The 16,457-nt window shown below is 31.1% G+C and overlaps 2 protein-coding genes and 1 long non-coding RNA gene across 8 annotated transcripts; 2 read left to right on the top strand and 1 right to left on the bottom strand.

Moving 5' to 3' along the window:
• Positions 1–316: 316 nt before the first annotated feature.
• LOC114187083 (protein NUCLEAR FUSION DEFECTIVE 6, chloroplastic/mitochondrial-like) lies at positions 317–3,162 on the top strand. Of its 5 annotated transcripts, XR_003605188.1 has the most exons (5): positions 317–526; positions 600–721; positions 1,847–1,917; positions 2,571–2,617; positions 2,815–3,120. XR_003605188.1 is itself a non-coding variant. In XM_028075211.1 (4 exons), the coding sequence occupies exons 1-3, from the start codon at positions 384–386 to the stop codon at positions 2,576–2,578; spliced, it is 273 nt and encodes a 90-aa protein (XP_027931012.1). In that variant the 5' UTR covers positions 318–383; the 3' UTR covers positions 2,579–2,617; positions 2,815–3,112. The 5 variants fall into 5 exon arrangements, 3 of the variants coding, with proteins under 3 accessions (XP_027931012.1, XP_027931013.1, XP_027931011.1); XR_003605189.1 differs by lacking the exon at positions 2,571–2,617 and having other exon boundaries at positions 2,815–3,162; XM_028075211.1 differs by lacking the exon at positions 1,847–1,917 and having other exon boundaries at positions 318–526; positions 2,815–3,112.
• Positions 3,163–5,116: 1,954 nt separating this feature from the next.
• LOC114188174 (uncharacterized protein At4g28440) lies at positions 5,117–7,576 on the bottom strand. 2 transcript variants are annotated; one of them, XR_003605383.1, is made up of 3 exons: positions 7,207–7,576; positions 5,633–5,885; positions 5,117–5,407 (listed from the first exon to the last, which is right to left on the bottom strand). XR_003605383.1 is itself a non-coding variant. In XM_028076724.1 (2 exons), exons 1-2 carry the CDS (start codon positions 7,562–7,564, stop codon positions 5,695–5,697), a joined length of 549 nt encoding a protein of 182 aa, XP_027932525.1. In that variant the 5' UTR covers positions 7,565–7,576; the 3' UTR covers positions 5,409–5,694. The 2 variants fall into 2 exon arrangements, 1 of the variants encoding a protein (XP_027932525.1); XM_028076724.1 differs by lacking the exon at positions 5,117–5,407 and having other exon boundaries at positions 5,409–5,885.
• Positions 7,577–10,075: 2,499 nt separating this feature from the next.
• Positions 10,076–10,755, top strand: LOC114189101. The gene is made up of 2 exons (XR_003605556.1): positions 10,076–10,413; positions 10,490–10,755. It is a non-coding gene; the product is annotated as an uncharacterized LOC114189101 (long non-coding RNA).
• The last annotated feature ends 5,702 nt before the right edge of the window (positions 10,756–16,457 follow it).

Here is a 16,457-nt window from a genome sequence, read left to right on the forward strand (position 1 = left end):
AATACGATTTAGACAAAAATAAATAAATTCTAAATTGTGTAATTTATAAGTCATTTCCAACTTTCAAATTGTGTAATTCAAAAATACCTTTTTCAAATATACAATATAGAAACTCTTAATGAAAAATAATAACTTCCGAATCAAAAGACATTTTTTACTTTCTTAAATTAAATACAAAATCTATAAAAATCTTTAAACTAAATAGACATAGTAAAAAAATCTATATTTCTGTAGGTGCAAAAGGAAAGTATGGGTGCAAAAAGAAATCCACACACTGGTGACCCATGGCATAGCTCTTTAACAAAATAGGAACAAAAAAATATAGTAAAAAGGAAATATCAAAGCCCCAGAAGGCCAAAACCCCTTCCTGTTGATTCTTCACGATGTCCGCCGCCAGGTGTTTGCTGCGCTCCGCCACGTCCCGCGCTGCCGGTGCGGCAAATCTGGCAGCCGGAGCTAGAACGAGACCTGCACGATCTCCGTTTCGTCTCCCAAAGCAAACCTCAATCTCGAATCGCGTTTTCAGGTAACACTGCTCCTCTCTATCGCATTTTCCAAACATTTTCAATTTGATTAAAATATTATTTTGCTTGGTACAGGTTACCGGTAGAAGCGAGTTTCTGCGTGGAATCGATGCTTCCTTATCACAGTGCTACTGCTTCCGCATTGCTGAATTCGATGCTCTCTGTGTCTCGCCACTCCTACGGTTGGACTCCTGAAGGTATTCCCTCCAAACACTTTCCTCCCATTATCTTCAACGTAGTTAGTTGGATGTGTATGTGATACATATGATTGAAGAGCTAAGTTTATGAAATGCCAACATTGGATTCTGAAATTAAATTTAATGAAATGTTATTGTAACTTACTGGACCTACCCGATTGTCTGCAAACATGCTCATTTTACTTGGCTTGTGAATTATAAATTCCAATTATTATTTTTTTTCTTTATTTGATGGATGGTTATTTGGTCTAGAATCAAGGAGTGAAAGTTTTTGCTCTACGCCAATTTGACTTCTGTAACAAAAATCATATCTGTTAGCTAAACTCCATGGGTTAAACATGCTGCGTTATGCGAATTGTCTAACTGTCTAGGTTTCCCAGAAAATTTATTTATACCCTTCGGAAGCCTGATGCACTACTTTCATTACTACGCAATGCCATAGTGAAATACTTATTTCTTCCTTTTTTCTTGGGTTGCATAAAAATAGGATTTAAATTTTATGCTAAATAAAAATGTTTTCTTGTCGTTGTCCCCTTTCTGTGTGGTAGCTAAGGTTTGTGTGAACAGACTGTGTTAAATGAAAGTGTTGGGTGCATATGGGCAACTATTTTTCTGTTCAAACATTTCATTTTTTTGGGTTAGGTTCTCTCTCTTGCTCTCACAATGAAAGGATGTATATTTTTTCCTCTTTGTAGGGCAAGAGAAGACTAGATGAAGATCAAGCATCAGAGATGGTGTCACATGGATTTGTTTCAAATTTTGGTTTTTGAAGAATTGAGAACTTGACTTCCGTAGATTAGGGAGAGCATGAAATTTCTTAGTTGAATGTAAAAATGAACACCATATCTCATGAAAACAAATGTGGGGGCTATGGTGCTATTCAATGGTATTTCTTAGAAGTACCCTAATTATTATGTTTAATTTATCTGCAACAACTTCTCGTGACAAAGAAATTTCATTTTGAGTTATTGGGCAATTCTCCTCTTTCTTTCTCTTAGAAAAAGTGTTATGGATTGTCGCATTTAGTGCATCCCACCTTTTAAAATGTCTAGACTTATATATTAGCTAACATTCACTTAAGAGATAATCACATGAAGATCATACTGATTGATTGTATTCACTCAGATTGCAATGATGATGTATGATGAATGACAGAGGGTTCGAGCAAAGTTTTATCTAGATGCGCTTGAAAAAAGGTGGTCAAGTAAATTTTTCTTTTGGGATTTTTAATTGTTACTGTATACCTTAACGTCAAACAAGCATTTGCTGAAATTGTATAAGTGACTCAAACTTAGCAATAGTTAGTCCACTTTAAAATTGCATCTTGATATCGACTTATGGATACCGTTTGTGTGCATACTCTGCATTTTTCTTTTCTTACTCAAAGATGTTGAGTTTATGTATGGGAATGATTTTTGTTCATGCATGAATGAAGTTTGACATCATCCATTAACCACACTTATGCAAACTATCACAGGCATTAAGAATACTTAGAATTTTAAATCAACCTCAATACAGAATACCAGCCAGCTATATCTTATATAGTTCACTGCTGCAAAAAGCCATTATTGTGATGTTAGAGTGTCACTAAAGCAAACTGGAGATTTTGCTAACTGTAATTTTAGAATTGCAGTTCTTGTTGACTTGGATATTGTTAATAATCTCCGGAATGATGCCAGATGCTGGTCTGTCAGCACGTGATTTGGAATGTATAAAATTTAACATTTCTGTGTAAAATGAGCAATGTGTTGAAATGACTTATTTTTTATATGCTGCCGCTCCAAAGTTTTTTTATACATGTAGACCTCTTTGCAACTCTTTATTTTGACTTGGCTGTTTCCTTGTCTAGGGTCGTGATCATTTGCACTTTGGCTTTTAGGCTTGAGGACTAGCCATGTAATGTTTCGTCATTTCCATTTTGCTTTGCTTTCCCTTACCTCGATCTATTCCTGTCCTGTATCTAAATGATTTGCATTTTAATTTACTAATATACTATGTATGACTATTAGATTATCCTAACCTTTTTGATTCTGATTTTGTATTGTAGTATGTAAATTGAGTTTTCTCAAAAATATTTTCTTTTTTAATTCTAGATGGATGATGATTGCTGTCTTGGGTGCGGTGCATCTGGTCATACTTTCCGTGGATTTCAGTTTACTTAGTTAGACCTTGTTAGAGATTTTTTGTCCTTGGTCGAATATGAAACCTCCAAGACTTAAATTGTACAAGCACCAGAGCTGGTACATGCTTAGGTATGATTACTCCTTAGAATATTATTGCAACATTTCTCTACCTGCGATTTACGATAATTGACCCTGTAATTGGAAATGGGATTACTCTCACCCTTGTTTTAAAATGTTACACGAATAAGCATGTCCCTTAAGAGTTCAACCGATGAATTTGGATAGAGATTCAGAATTCATAAACTGGAACTTTTGTCAGTGCTTTTTTCTTCTGGCGGATTGGAATTATGCTTTCGAACGAAATGCCAAACATCGATAAATATAAAAGCAAACGAGCACTTTAATTGGAGGCCATAAATGGCTTCCACTACCTATCTTCAATATCATGTATTCTCATAAAACTACCAATGAATTCACAACACATTAAATTAATACGAGAACAAAAATTTTTACATTTCATTTTACGTCACCATTAGCTTTGTACAACCTATCTTTTACGTTTTCAATAACTGAATAAGTAGGATTGATATCTGTTATTAAGTTGGACGTTTTATCATCAGGATATAGGTTTTCGATTAATTGATTTTAATGCTCTCACTCACGGCTTTTCATATTTTAGTAAATTTAGGATGAAAAAATTGTTGACAGTTGACCATACAAACGGTGCTTTTGTTTTTTTCATATTATTATATTGAGTCAATAATTTTACATGAAAACTACTAAATTTAATCATTTACTGTCGTTACTCTTCAATTTTCTGCTGAGATCGATCGTATAGAGGTTAAATTTAGTTGGTTAAGTAAATTAATTGCTTGAGGAATTACATGTCATCTCATGCTTAATCAATTTACTAAATAGTCTTATAGGGTTTGCTGATTGATATTAAACTCTTTACAAAAGCAGACAAATCGACGTGAAGATAATTCACAAATTAAAATACTAGAAGAAAAAACAAACAAAAGTTGTAGACACAAATTTTAAATATTTAATTATAAACCTTAAGAAGAATAACTAATTATAAATAACAATTCCGGATGAGAAAAAGATAAAATACTAAATGTTTTGCCTTAGAAGAGTTTTCTAGAACACTTGGTTTATTTTGACAGCTTTCTGGAAGGGAGAGTTTAGAACAGGAAAAAAAAAACATAAAAGAATGAATCAACCTTTTTACAAACCAAATTACGTCATGTACATACCGTTAATTTTTATTTATTTTTTTTGAAAGTTAGAGGGGCTTCAATTAAAGGTTGGCATACATAACCTGAATCATTAACGCAAATAGATGTAAATTAATGAAATAAACAAACAGTAAGGATAAAATAGCAATGGTATCTTCATTATTACCGTAGACTCACCCTACTTGACCTCAACATCGGAAATGCAATTATAGTGTTATATATCCGCTTTCATCACTCATTTCCAATGGTGATTCCTTTAAGGCTCGACCCGCACATTCCAAAGCCTTGTTGAACGTGTTCCCAAAGCTGTCTTGTTTAACCAACTACATTAATTACACCCCTATTTTCGTGCTTCCCACCAGAAGTTTTGCTAATCACTAATATAATGAGGGCAATTCGGTAGAGAAGCCATAAATTATTAATCAGCGTGAAGTTCAATTTGGATGTTGAACTGATTACAATTTTCCATGTTCGGTAACTAGAGAGGACCAATATTTACGAATTTTAGGTTGAAGACATAGTGTATAACCTGAAAATTTAAGAATTATCGTACAAAGGTTTATTTGTGCATTTTCACAAACAATAGACAGTGTGCCTTCGAATACTGTCAAATGAGAAGAAAATACACCCTATGTATTTAATCTGCACTATACAAAGATGAATTAACAAAAAAGGAGGACACCCTTGCCTGTTCATCAGGTTCTTTGGTGATCGCGTTCTAATAAACATCTAAAAAAGAAATAGAAGCTTCCATTCTATCAAACCAATAGATTTGAATGGATATATACACACACACGCGTAACTTTTCAGCCAACAAATTTTTAACATTCTGGTATAGGCTTCTGATTTGATTCAAAAAGTCTGCACAGTACGTCGAATTTATGAGAATTTAAGTTTTCAACTGCCTATTAAATTTAATAACTCAAGACACTACTAGAGAACAAAATTCCTTATCATGGAAAAAAACTTACGACCTTCACAACTTTATGAGAATTTAAATTTCAATCGCCTCTTAAGTTTCATAATCAATACACTAATAGTGAACAAAATTCTTTATCACGGGAAAAAAGTTATGACGTACACAACCAAAATAAAAACATATTGTGAGCATGAATGACACAGTGGTCATTGAATTTCATTAGCAGAAGAAACAGAAATTATGGACTGTTGACTTTAACCCAAATTTTTAACCACTGTCTTCTCTTATTTGAGCCAAGATACGAATAATGATTGCGCTGCTTCATAAAGCCAAAGCTATGAATAATGATTGCGCTGCTTCATTAACTCAAACACAGGCATACCTATGTATATCGATGCACAGGAAACTGCAAAGAAAGATGTGATACGGATAACTATATTAACATAATACTATACTTAAGTTCATTGAATACAGTTGCTGATGAAGATAATAGCAAATATTGTTCGCTTGACACAAAGGTTGTTCAAGTGACATCAACTTAACCCAAAATCATGTCAAGCATGTTAAAGGGGAAATACAAGCTAATTAAAGTGAGAACGTTTACCAACCATCCATCACCAGTTAAGTTTACCTTGAGGGTATCCAATGCACCATAACCAAATCATAAAGCTATCCTTGCTCTCTTCCATGGGATTATTCTTCAACCACGTTCACCAATTCATATTCAACCAGGGATAGGTTATTATCCTCTTTAACTACAAAATCTGCAGGTTCAGTTACCTCAACACGCCCCCATTTGTCAACAGCCAGCCTCATTGATCCCTTGAACATGTCAATCTTTGCATTACGAAGAATTACAGTAGAACCAGCCTTCATCAAATCAACTGCACAGAAGAAAAGGTCATCTAATAACTTGAACATAACATATATTAGTCCCTTCATCCTCTGCCTACATTTATATGAATTATCAATACCTGTAGGTTGATTACCTACCAAGGAAGTACATACATCAAGGTAATTTTCACTAAAATAAATCAACTGAAACTCATGTAAATGCAAATGCTTATACATGCAGACTTGCATAGTATGAACTGCTGAAATCAAAATTAAACCCATCACTCAAGGTTTTGTCTGTTCAAAATAGAAAGAAGGAGAAAAGAGTGAAAATAAGTAATGTAACATCAATATTCTGTCTGTTTACATTGAATTTTCATAACTCAACTCCTATTTTCCTTACTATTATTCTTACTCACGAAGTGTACAGAAACAGAAGGCACTGATGTTATTCAAGAACGTGGATCTGGAAAAGTATAAAATCAAGATGTTGTTCATCAGTGTAGACATTGTAACATTTAAGCCAAAGCCCGTGAGTTTGAAAGAGGCGAAGATTAATCAAGAAGTACTAAGGGCATTCCTGGTTAAGCAATCCCATGAACAATAGAGATAAAGAAAAAAGCAAGAGAAATATTAACAAAAAAGTTGGAGCAGGAAAAATATAATTAACTGGGCGCAGACACATCAACTAAAACACTTTGATAAAACTAGTTTAAATTAGGAATATAAAATTAAAAAGAAGACACCTAAGATCGCTACTATCACCTTCTAAGCAAAACTTGCTTTGTAATCGCAAAACACAAAAAAGGAACAATATTACCACAATCATACACTTTCATTCCCACAAAAAGTTCACCCAGTATATCAAATCATATTCATAGTTCGTATCAACACCTCAAGGAAGAGGAAACACAGTCGTCATCACAGGAGCAGAGCAAGAAGCACGAGAATTTACCAAATCTACGCCGGTTGACACATTATAGAACCGAATCAAACCACTTGGAGTAAGATCAGTGAAGAAAAGGAAGGAGATTTCAGCCCGATTAAAAACGATTAAGATATCACGCAATCAAACCAAAAATATATGAGAAGAAAGGCTTATCTTATCTATGGAATCAGGCACTCATGATCCACTCACCACCATCATAGACCCAGATGCTTTATTGAAACCAGGGCACGAAACAAGCGCAATCTCACAAACCCAAGAACAATGCAGATCGCAAAAGGAAAACCCCAAAATGAAAATAAAAACTCAAAATTGAGACAAATAAAACAGTGCCCATGTGGAAAGTTTCCGTTTTGATAAAAGGGAAACTGAAATAAGTAAAAAAGAATAAGTTTTACAAAGATGGGTAGGCGAAATTAGAGTACCTTGTTCGTTGCGAGCGGTGAAGATGATGGTGCCGGTGTCGTCGCCGATGAGGCACTCGGCGATGACAGTGGGTTTGATGTTATGGGCAGAGGAAGGTCGCGGTTTGTGCACGACGGTGTCGGAGGACAAGACCTTGGCCACCAACGTGTGACCGTTGGTTCCGGGTTTGAGCTGATCCACTTTGGTGAAGACGGGTTTTCTCTTGGCAGGTTTGTTGACATCTTGCTGAGTGGAATTGGATGATGCCATTGGAATTGAACACTCGATCGATCCGAATGAATCACTCTCAGACACACTCACTCCTCGCTCACTCACTCTTCTCTCTATCACTCTTCTACCAAACACAAGCCCTACCATAAAACCAACCAGTTTTATGCATTTCTTTCGCACCTTCCATTGCACTTCCCTTCTAAATCAAGCGACACGTCGTTTCCACTCCCATCCTCTAACCTCACGTGACTTCAGTTTCCCTTTTTTTTTTATGCAATATACTTTAATTTACTTACTTTTTATGCATTACAATAATAATCTTGGTTTTTACATTTTTCATAATTCTGAATTTCGCTCATTCTATAAACCTTGGAAGGTTAAAACATGACAATTTTTTTAAAATACAAAGATTAAGATCAGTTACGAATTCACCAAGATAAAACACTAAAAAGATAAAATGCATCATTCTATTGAAACGCCTGAAAGTTATATATATCATTTAGATAAATTATAGGTTAACACCCACATTTGACCACTTTTTTTATCACTTTAAAATTAACTTGTAATCCAAATAAATTAACTTGTAACCTATGAAAGTGGTAAAAAAAGTGATGAAATGTGGTTGTCAACCTATCATTTTTCTATCATTTATCCTCCTTTATGTGCATGATTTATTGCACATTTTGTACTTTTGATACAAATACATTAACATGTCTCTAATAAACTCCATACCTTGTAGCTGCTTATATTTCTTGTTTTCAATGTGTATTACATTTTTATTCCATCAAAGGATAATGTTGAAGGCAACAGTATTCATATCAATCCTTTTTCTTCTTTTCCACTTTTGTTATTAGGAGTTCAAATTTGTATTCTGTCACACAGTGAATCTGGTTCTTCATCCTCAGTTGGTTGAATCATATATATTAGTCATATACCACTTTCTTCCCAGAAATGTATTACTTTCACGTTAAACAAATACGTAATTTAAGCTTATATAGTTTACGAGTACTTTGAATGGTTTTTTGATTTTTTTTGTTTTTAATGAAAAATAAGAATAAGAATAGGACAAAACATTTTAAATCATGATCATTCCTAAACATAGTTGGGAGATGCAACCGTATAATATCCTCAGAGGATCAATTATTAAAATTCTTTATATTATTTTTATTAATATATCAAATCATGGTTTTGTTTTGAAAGTTAGAATGTCATATATATGATTGATTCATAATGTTAGTTACTAATTTTTATTGGTATGTTATGTTAACAAAAATAAATATATATTGAACGAGTTTTCATATTACATACGGAGGATTAATGATAGTATATTTAAATTTTTTACTTTTTTATTAAAGGAAATGAAATTAAAATTTAATATGAAATGATATTTTGTTGATAATTGAAAATATTGACCAAAATATAAAAATTAAATTATGAATGTAAAAATAATTTTTAAAATATGAAAGTAAATTAAAGTTATAAAAAATGTGAGAGGTTATTAAGTTATTTTGCCTGAATTCAAAGAAACTAATCTGAAAATAATAGATCTAAAAGTTTAAAAGTTTAACATTTGTTATTTTGTAGGCGATGAAAACAAGAGTCCTGTGTGTTCTTGACTAGTCTTGCTTTCATGTATACATAATATCTAGGTAAAATATTTTTTTTGAGATGTAATTGAATGATAGTTTGTAAGATAAAAGTAATTAAACTAAAGTAATTATATCTACTGGTCTAATTTAAATTTAATAATTATCAATTTTAATAAAAATGTTTAATTTATTACTTATACAATATATATTTACCCTAAGAATAAGTGGAATGGCCGATTCTTAATTCAATCTTTTTATTTAATTTTAAATTAACACATTTGATTACTTAACATATCGAGATGTATTTAGGAAAAGATAATTGAATTGCAAAATATATATCATTGATGATATACACAATAAACTAAATACACTTTATTTGTATTAATTTAGTGATTGAGTTGTTAAAGAAAAATAAGATAGAAAATATGAAAAATATATTGGGTAGTTAATTAATATTTGGTTAATATCTCTTCACTGATTAATTATTATGAAAATATCGTTGTTTTTTATTTTCAGTAATTGAGGAACGGAATCGATGAAAATATTAAGTTTGATGAAAACAAACAGGTTAAATATAGTTCAAATTAAAAAAATTTCCTTACTTCTGTATGACTTTATAATTTATTAGTTAGGAATTTAATGCAAGTTTAACAACAGCATTTTTGGAAATAATTAATTTTAAAAATTTTATTAAAAGTTAACTAAAGTAAAAAAAACTTTTGGAAAACGTTAATCAAACGTGCACTCTATATAATTTGACTTTCAGACTAGTACGTAATTTACTTCCCTGGTATGAATAAGGAATTGCGAAGCGGATTGGCTTTTCTTTATGTATATCCCAAAAATAAAAAACGGAGACTTGTTTTCCCTTATCACATTTTTTGTTAAATGATTGACACACACACAACTACAAAATATTTTATATTATTGTCGGACTTCTTAATTAAATAAATATATATAATCAATTAGTGTTTTTCTAATACAAATAAAGTAAAAATATAATCTCTAAACAGATATAACATTATAAATACTGCTGCTGTTCATTTAAATTAGAGTTTTTTCATAGGGAAAAGTGTGGCAATAATTGAAAAGAGTGGTTAGACAGCATTTATCATTTATTTTGAGTAGTTTGATGATGAAAGGGTTGTTTGTTGGAAAACGGTGGTTCATATAATTCCTCTTGAAACGATTGAACCCACATAGCCACCCCTCATCAATGAAATAAATTTTTAAGCATAACCATAACCTGTCTCAGCTTCTGAAACTGAAACCAAAGGTGAAGAAAAAGGAGAGGATGATGGAGCTGTTGGTGTTATGTTTCACAGGAATTTTGGCATTCCTTCACGGGGCACGCTTCTTTCTCCATATTCTTACCCAACACATTGCTCTTCCTTCTATATCTCTAAGGTACTCTCTCTTTCAACTTCAACCTCAACTTCATTAATCATGCTCTCATTAATTTGCTTCTTCTGTTTCACTCAAGCTTCTTGGGCTTCGCTGCCTGGTAGAGTCCATGGATTCTGGGCACAACAACCGTGACCAGCACTCATATATCAACAGTTGAAAAACCGTCTTAATAAACCCAATTTAACCGTTGTTAAAATGTTGTGTACTATAGTCAGTACTTTCCCTTGGACATTGGACATAGAACACTAACAATTCATGCACCAAATTATAAGCTTGTCAATAAAGTGACTGTGGAGGACAACTTCATGGGCTCAGAGGTTCAATTCTTATCTATTTTGTTTTTATCGGAATTTCATACTTCACTCATCATGTTTGCTTTTTTATTTTTTATGCTAGTTGGCACATCATTGTTAATACTTCATTCGGAACATTTTTATTCTTTATTTTTAATTCAATGCATATGTTTATTTTTATTAGTTACTTTTCTTTTGGACTACATAAAAAAAATAAGTGTTATTTATTTTTAAATGTTTTAAGATTTGAATAATTCATTGTGCATGTTAAAGTAGGAATATGATGAAAATATTGAATTATCAATTTATTATTAAACTCTTCAATTTTTTTGTTTAATTTTATAAATTTCTTAAAATTTCTTAATTTGTTAAATATTAAAAATTTTATCATTAGATTTTTTTAAAAAAAGAGTCGGCCACATATTAGAATTTATGTGAGACGGGCAAAATATTTAAATATGTATTTTCAACCTGGAACGGATCAATCTAACCTATATTTTATAGACCAAATAAGAGACAGGCCTAAACAAATGGGACAGACTGTATTGTTATCCCTAATTTTTATATTGTACATATATTTTCATTAAAATACTTGTTGAGCTCGTTTTGTAGAAGATGCCCCAATTCTAAAATTGAATAAAGAATTCGTTGGTTTTTTACACGAGTCCCGAGTCCATTAAGGTTAAACTTTGGGCCTAGGCCCGTGATGACTTTTGGTTATAGTATGAAGTCCAAATAGACCAAAAACCCAGAACTAGAGTTCAGCACAATTTAATGAATGGTGGAAGGTGTAGTTCAATTTTGATGGAATTCATGAAACGCGCAAGATCGTTAGTTAAAACTGATTAATCAATAACCAAAGTACAAAGTCCATCCATGCACCTTACCTTCTTATTGTCCTTGTAATACACATCTTAATTTTATTATCCTCGAATAATCTTTTTATGTAACGTAGTTTTTGAAATATTATAATTTGAAAACATTACAGAAGTTTTATGATCATTTTTTTTTAAGTTCAGTTTTCTAGTGTTTTACAGCAAATCCGTGAGTTACTATAATTTTTTTTCTCATAAGTAATCATTTTCCTTGATCCATGCTTAACATACATTAAATAATAATTAAATCTTTTAGTTTTAATTAGTATAATAAAAGTTTATATTTTTACTGTTTAGACGATGTCTATTTTTTATTTTCTTTTTGTTATGTTTTCGTTAAATTTATCACCCAATAATATCGAGTTTGGGAATTTTTTATTTTTTCTAACGTAGTTATTTGTATATTTATAATTCAACTATACATTGCCTTTAATTTCTTTTTCAATTTTTTTTGGTAATGAAACAGTACTACAAATTTGATTATATGAAAAAATTTAATGAAACCGGTATTTCTCCTTTTATTTTTTATTTTTTATCTGTTGTAAATTTCTAAAAGTCTTTCATTTTCCAGTTTGTTAGTATCTACTTTTATTTCTCCTTCATTCTCCTCTCTATTGGATTTGTAATTTCAAAAAATCTCAAGTTTCACGTAATTTTATATTTCTTTTGTATGTATAATTTAGTTATACTTTTTTCTTTTGTTATTTATTCTTCTTCTTGATTTAACCCACTTCAAGTAGTTTTCTCTGTATGATTCTTTTACTTTTATCTCTTTGTTCGTGATTTGTTTCCAATAATATTGTCTCTTCCTTCGTATACAATTTTGCACACACAATAGTTTCTAAGATCGAAGATGATACACCGATTACCATGAAGAAGTTTCTATCTATGAAAAACAAAAGAGTAAAACAAATATATATTTAAAAATCTAAATTTTATTATTGTCAAATTCATTCAACCGATATTGTGTTATCCTTTTTATTATATACACGTCATCTTATGCTATACAATAAAAAGAGTATTTTAACTTCTCAATTTTTTATTAAATTTTTAATTCAACTAATAAATTGCTCAGACTTCACTTCATTTGTATCATTTATATTCTAAGACAAATCTTACAAATAATTTCTTCCATTCAAAACCAGTATAAAAAATTAATCATATTCAAGAAGATTAATTTTGATTTAAACAATTTAAACGAGTAATAAACTATTAATCAAGTCATAAAATAATATGTTTGTCCTTCTAGATTACTCATAAAAAGACTTCTAGAGTTTATTTCAAGTCTACTTCACAAAAAGTTTTTATGTATGAAAAACGCGAGGAGTTAACTAAATAAAATGAAACAGAGAACTTTGTACCAAACTTTTTTTTCAATTTAGGTGGGCTTCTTTAACCAATCAAAGAGAGACCTAATTGCAATTTTGGTTTACATGTCTGTCTGGTCAATTTCTTTATTTTCCACCAAGTGCAACCTTAAACACAGGACACATTTTTTTTTTTTACACAATTTATTGACTCCTGAGAGAGGGACTCTGCGTTTTTAACGTTGTCTTTTTCCCCCAAGATACCGAATTCTGAAAATGCTTAGATCTTGAATGATATATCCCAATTTTGGGTGTTGTGAATGGTTTGACCCTATATTTGCCGTTATTGTCTCGTGATGTGTACGGAACAGTCATTTGAAAAATAGCTAAAAAAATAGAATTAATTATGAAGACATGGCTAAGATATGAAGATGTGTGGAGACTTTGAACTCCAATGGGATAACCATGGAATGGTGATTTAACATGTCTGAGTCAGTTCTTGCTGCTTCACCCATCTGTTCCAATGGAATTCTGGCTATAAATTATCATTGCTCAGTATCAACAAATTAGTGGAAAATATCTCACATCAGGTTCAGTGCCAATTTATGATGCAGTCAAAGGTTCACACTTGTGTACACTTAGTTTTAGTCGTAAATTTTCTATAATACTAATGCAATGGATACATGTCGTTGGTTTAAGCAACAAATTGGGAATTGTTTTTTTCTTTTTTCTTAGCAAATGGGGACAGAATATAAGAATATGAAACCCCCAACCACGAAATCAAAAAAGGTACAACGTACGAGTTGAACTAACTTGGCCCGCAAGCGTGTTATGATAGAAGAAAATAACAATACAAATGGCCTGTGCTTAATTTGGTATTATTTCTTCCTAAGATGTTCGTGAATCATGTTGCTCTTAAATTTAGACGAGGATTACTTAACTTTCTGAATTTTAGTGTATCTTAAGGTTGCTTATTACTCTATGCATGCCTCACCAAATTAATACAATGTTTTCTTTTTGGAACCATTTGTGGACTTTATTGTAACATTCTTCAATACAACTTTTGACTTCTTCAGTGAATCTTGTCAGGTTTTAAGTAACTAATTGTTAAAACATTAATTTTAAAATATTAAAATCCATTTAGCCAATTACTTTCTTCCGTCAATCCTTAACACAAGACAGACATTTATACAAGAAGTTGATGATCCGTATACTATATCTTTTATAATTTTGTTGTCTTTATCACATATTATGACTATATGGAATAATTAGTTCAAATTTGATAATTCACAAAAAATTTAACAACTTTAGTTTAATCAATCAATTATATTGGTGTGTATTTTTATACTGGAAAGGTCATATGATGATAATAGGATGGAGTAGTTTTTTTAATATATTGATTTGAGGAATGACATTAAATGAGTGTTTAAAAAAATATATTCATGAACCGTGTCACAATATTTTAGTAACTTTTTAACTGAAAATTCAGCTTTAGATTGGGTCAAAGAAAACGTTGGAGTCAAATTCGTGGGTCAACGCGTTTGTTGAGTCGACGGCAGCAGCATCAGTTTGACACAAATTAGCAGAGTTAGCAGCCAGGGTAGATGTGTTTTTTGTTTCTTTGGTGTAAAATGCCAACTCCTTCACTTTCTTTAACTGTGTTTCCTTTTAATATAATAATATATTTCATCTCACATATAACATATTTTTCAACAAAAAAATAATCATATACCAAAATAGTTATTTCCAATAGAAAAATCTCTATTAAATTTTTTGTAATGTTTTGAAGACGTGTAACATAACACGGTGGAAGTAATCCGCGGTCACAAAGAAGAATTGTGAATGCAAAGGTTAACAACCTAACACTGTTATTACTCTAAGTTGGGTTGAGTCCATAGTAAGAAAAAGAAACACGAGGTAGTCACATGTTCAATGTTGTGGGACCAATCACCAGGCATGGTTAATGGGTCGTGTCCTAGATAGAAAAATGTTCACACACTCAGTTGTCGACACGTGTCGGACATATCGCAATGGCTGCTGCTACTAGGTGTCAAAGTGGTACGGATAAAGATGGACAATGAAGGAAATTCTTGTACACCTAACAGAACACGCTAGCATTTCATATAAAACCAAAACCCAAATTTAAGATCATTTTTTTTTTGGTAGGGCCTGCAATTTGCTCAGCACCGTGTTGTGTGACCTTGTGGATAACAGAGTACTTCTATTTCAGAACTTACATATTAAAAAAAGAAAAAAAAAATCAAAGTTTGGTAGTAGTTATTCATAAGAATTTTGTAGAGTTCAGAAAACACTTTACCCATTTAGATTTTTAGTGGTAAGTAATATAATGGACCACTTGACTCTGTCTTCACACGTTTTCTTCTTTGTTTTTTTAATGGAAAACGAATAACTTTCCTTCTATCTACTTTACATTCTTTCTCTTTTCTTTCTTAAGAATATGAATTAAATAATGACATGAGAGAGGCAGGTTCAAATGATCCCTGCTGCTAGATTTAGTAAAATAACATGTTTAGTTTTTGTAGAAGCTAGTTTACCAAGAATATTAGTTAAATAGAATTAAATTCTTTAATTACTCTAAATTAATTACTAATTTGATATTTAACATTTTATCAGCTGGTAATATATAGGTACTTATAGATATTACAGTTGACTGAGATGAATGAAATTGAATTAATGGAAAATTGATCCGACAAGAATACCTGTGAATTAATGGGTAGTGGGTGTGTGAGTTATTAATGGAGTGTGTGGTTTTTTAACTTATTAGGCTGTGAGTTGTTTGCGTGTTGAGTTGGTGGAGAACAAAGAAATAATTAGGCTTTCACACCAAACCAAGGTTGACCACATGCTTCTCTCTTTGTTACTTGTTTTTGAATTGGTTCACCTCACCTCTTTCTTCTACACGTGCTGTTCTGTTTGAACTTTTTGTTGTAAAGCAGTGACACAGAGGCACACTGTTATAGTTGGGGTAGACCTATAATCACGCTAACAATGAATTGAAGCTATATTAATGGATCCATCTTCATTAATGCTTGCTACCCAGGAACCCTATGGCTATGTTTTTCCAACAGTTTCAGCCACACTGATGTGATGTGTTTCTTATTTTTCATTTTTTTTATTTTGTGAATTCTTTAACAAAATCCACTGTTTTATTTGTCGTATTTTTAAATTCTAACATAAAATATTATTTTAGTTATATATTTATTTTAATTAAATTCTTTTATCTTTATGTTCATTAAAATAGTTTTTATTTTTTATTATCTAAGACAATAATCCAAAAAAAGTTGGAAGTTTATTCTATTATATCACTATAATCTTTACTTTTAAATAAAAATTAAAGTATTTTATAACTATTTTTTCTTCAATTTTTATCATAAATTTGATTTTTATTTTATATAGAAATGTACTAGGAGATTTTAAAAAAATTATAATAATTTTTCACATATATTAATTTTCTTATAGCTTTAATATAAATTTTGATAATGTTTTTAATTATTTTATTACAATAATTAATTTTTGAAATATGAATTTATCTCTTATTATTATGAAAA

Source organism: Vigna unguiculata, chromosome 6 (assembly GCF_004118075.2).
Source record: "Vigna unguiculata cultivar IT97K-499-35 chromosome 6, ASM411807v1, whole genome shotgun sequence".
Lineage (NCBI taxonomy): Eukaryota > Viridiplantae > Streptophyta > Magnoliopsida > Fabales > Fabaceae > Vigna > Vigna unguiculata.

What these genes read in the sequence shown, in the direction of transcription:
- LOC114188174 (XM_028076724.1), bottom strand. Translation starts at nt 7,564, where the DNA reads ATGGTAGGGCTTGTGTTTGGTAGAAGAGTGATAGAGAGAAGAGTGAGT. An exon ending in CACCGCTCGCAACGAACAAG is followed by an intron (nt 5,886 to 7,206) that starts GTACTCTAATTT and finishes TCTTCTGTGCAG; the next exon opens with TTGATTTGATGAAGGCTGGT.
- LOC114187083 (XM_028075210.1), top strand. Translation starts at nt 384, where the DNA reads ATGTCCGCCGCCAGGTGTTTGCTGCGCTCCGCCACGTCCCGCGCTGCC. An exon ending in ATCTCGAATCGCGTTTTCAG is followed by an intron (nt 527 to 599) that starts GTAACACTGCTC and finishes TGCTTGGTACAG; the next exon opens with GTTACCGGTAGAAGCGAGTT. An exon ending in CTACGGTTGGACTCCTGAAG is followed by an intron (nt 722 to 1,416) that starts GTATTCCCTCCA and finishes TCCTCTTTGTAG; the next exon opens with GGCAAGAGAAGACTAGATGA.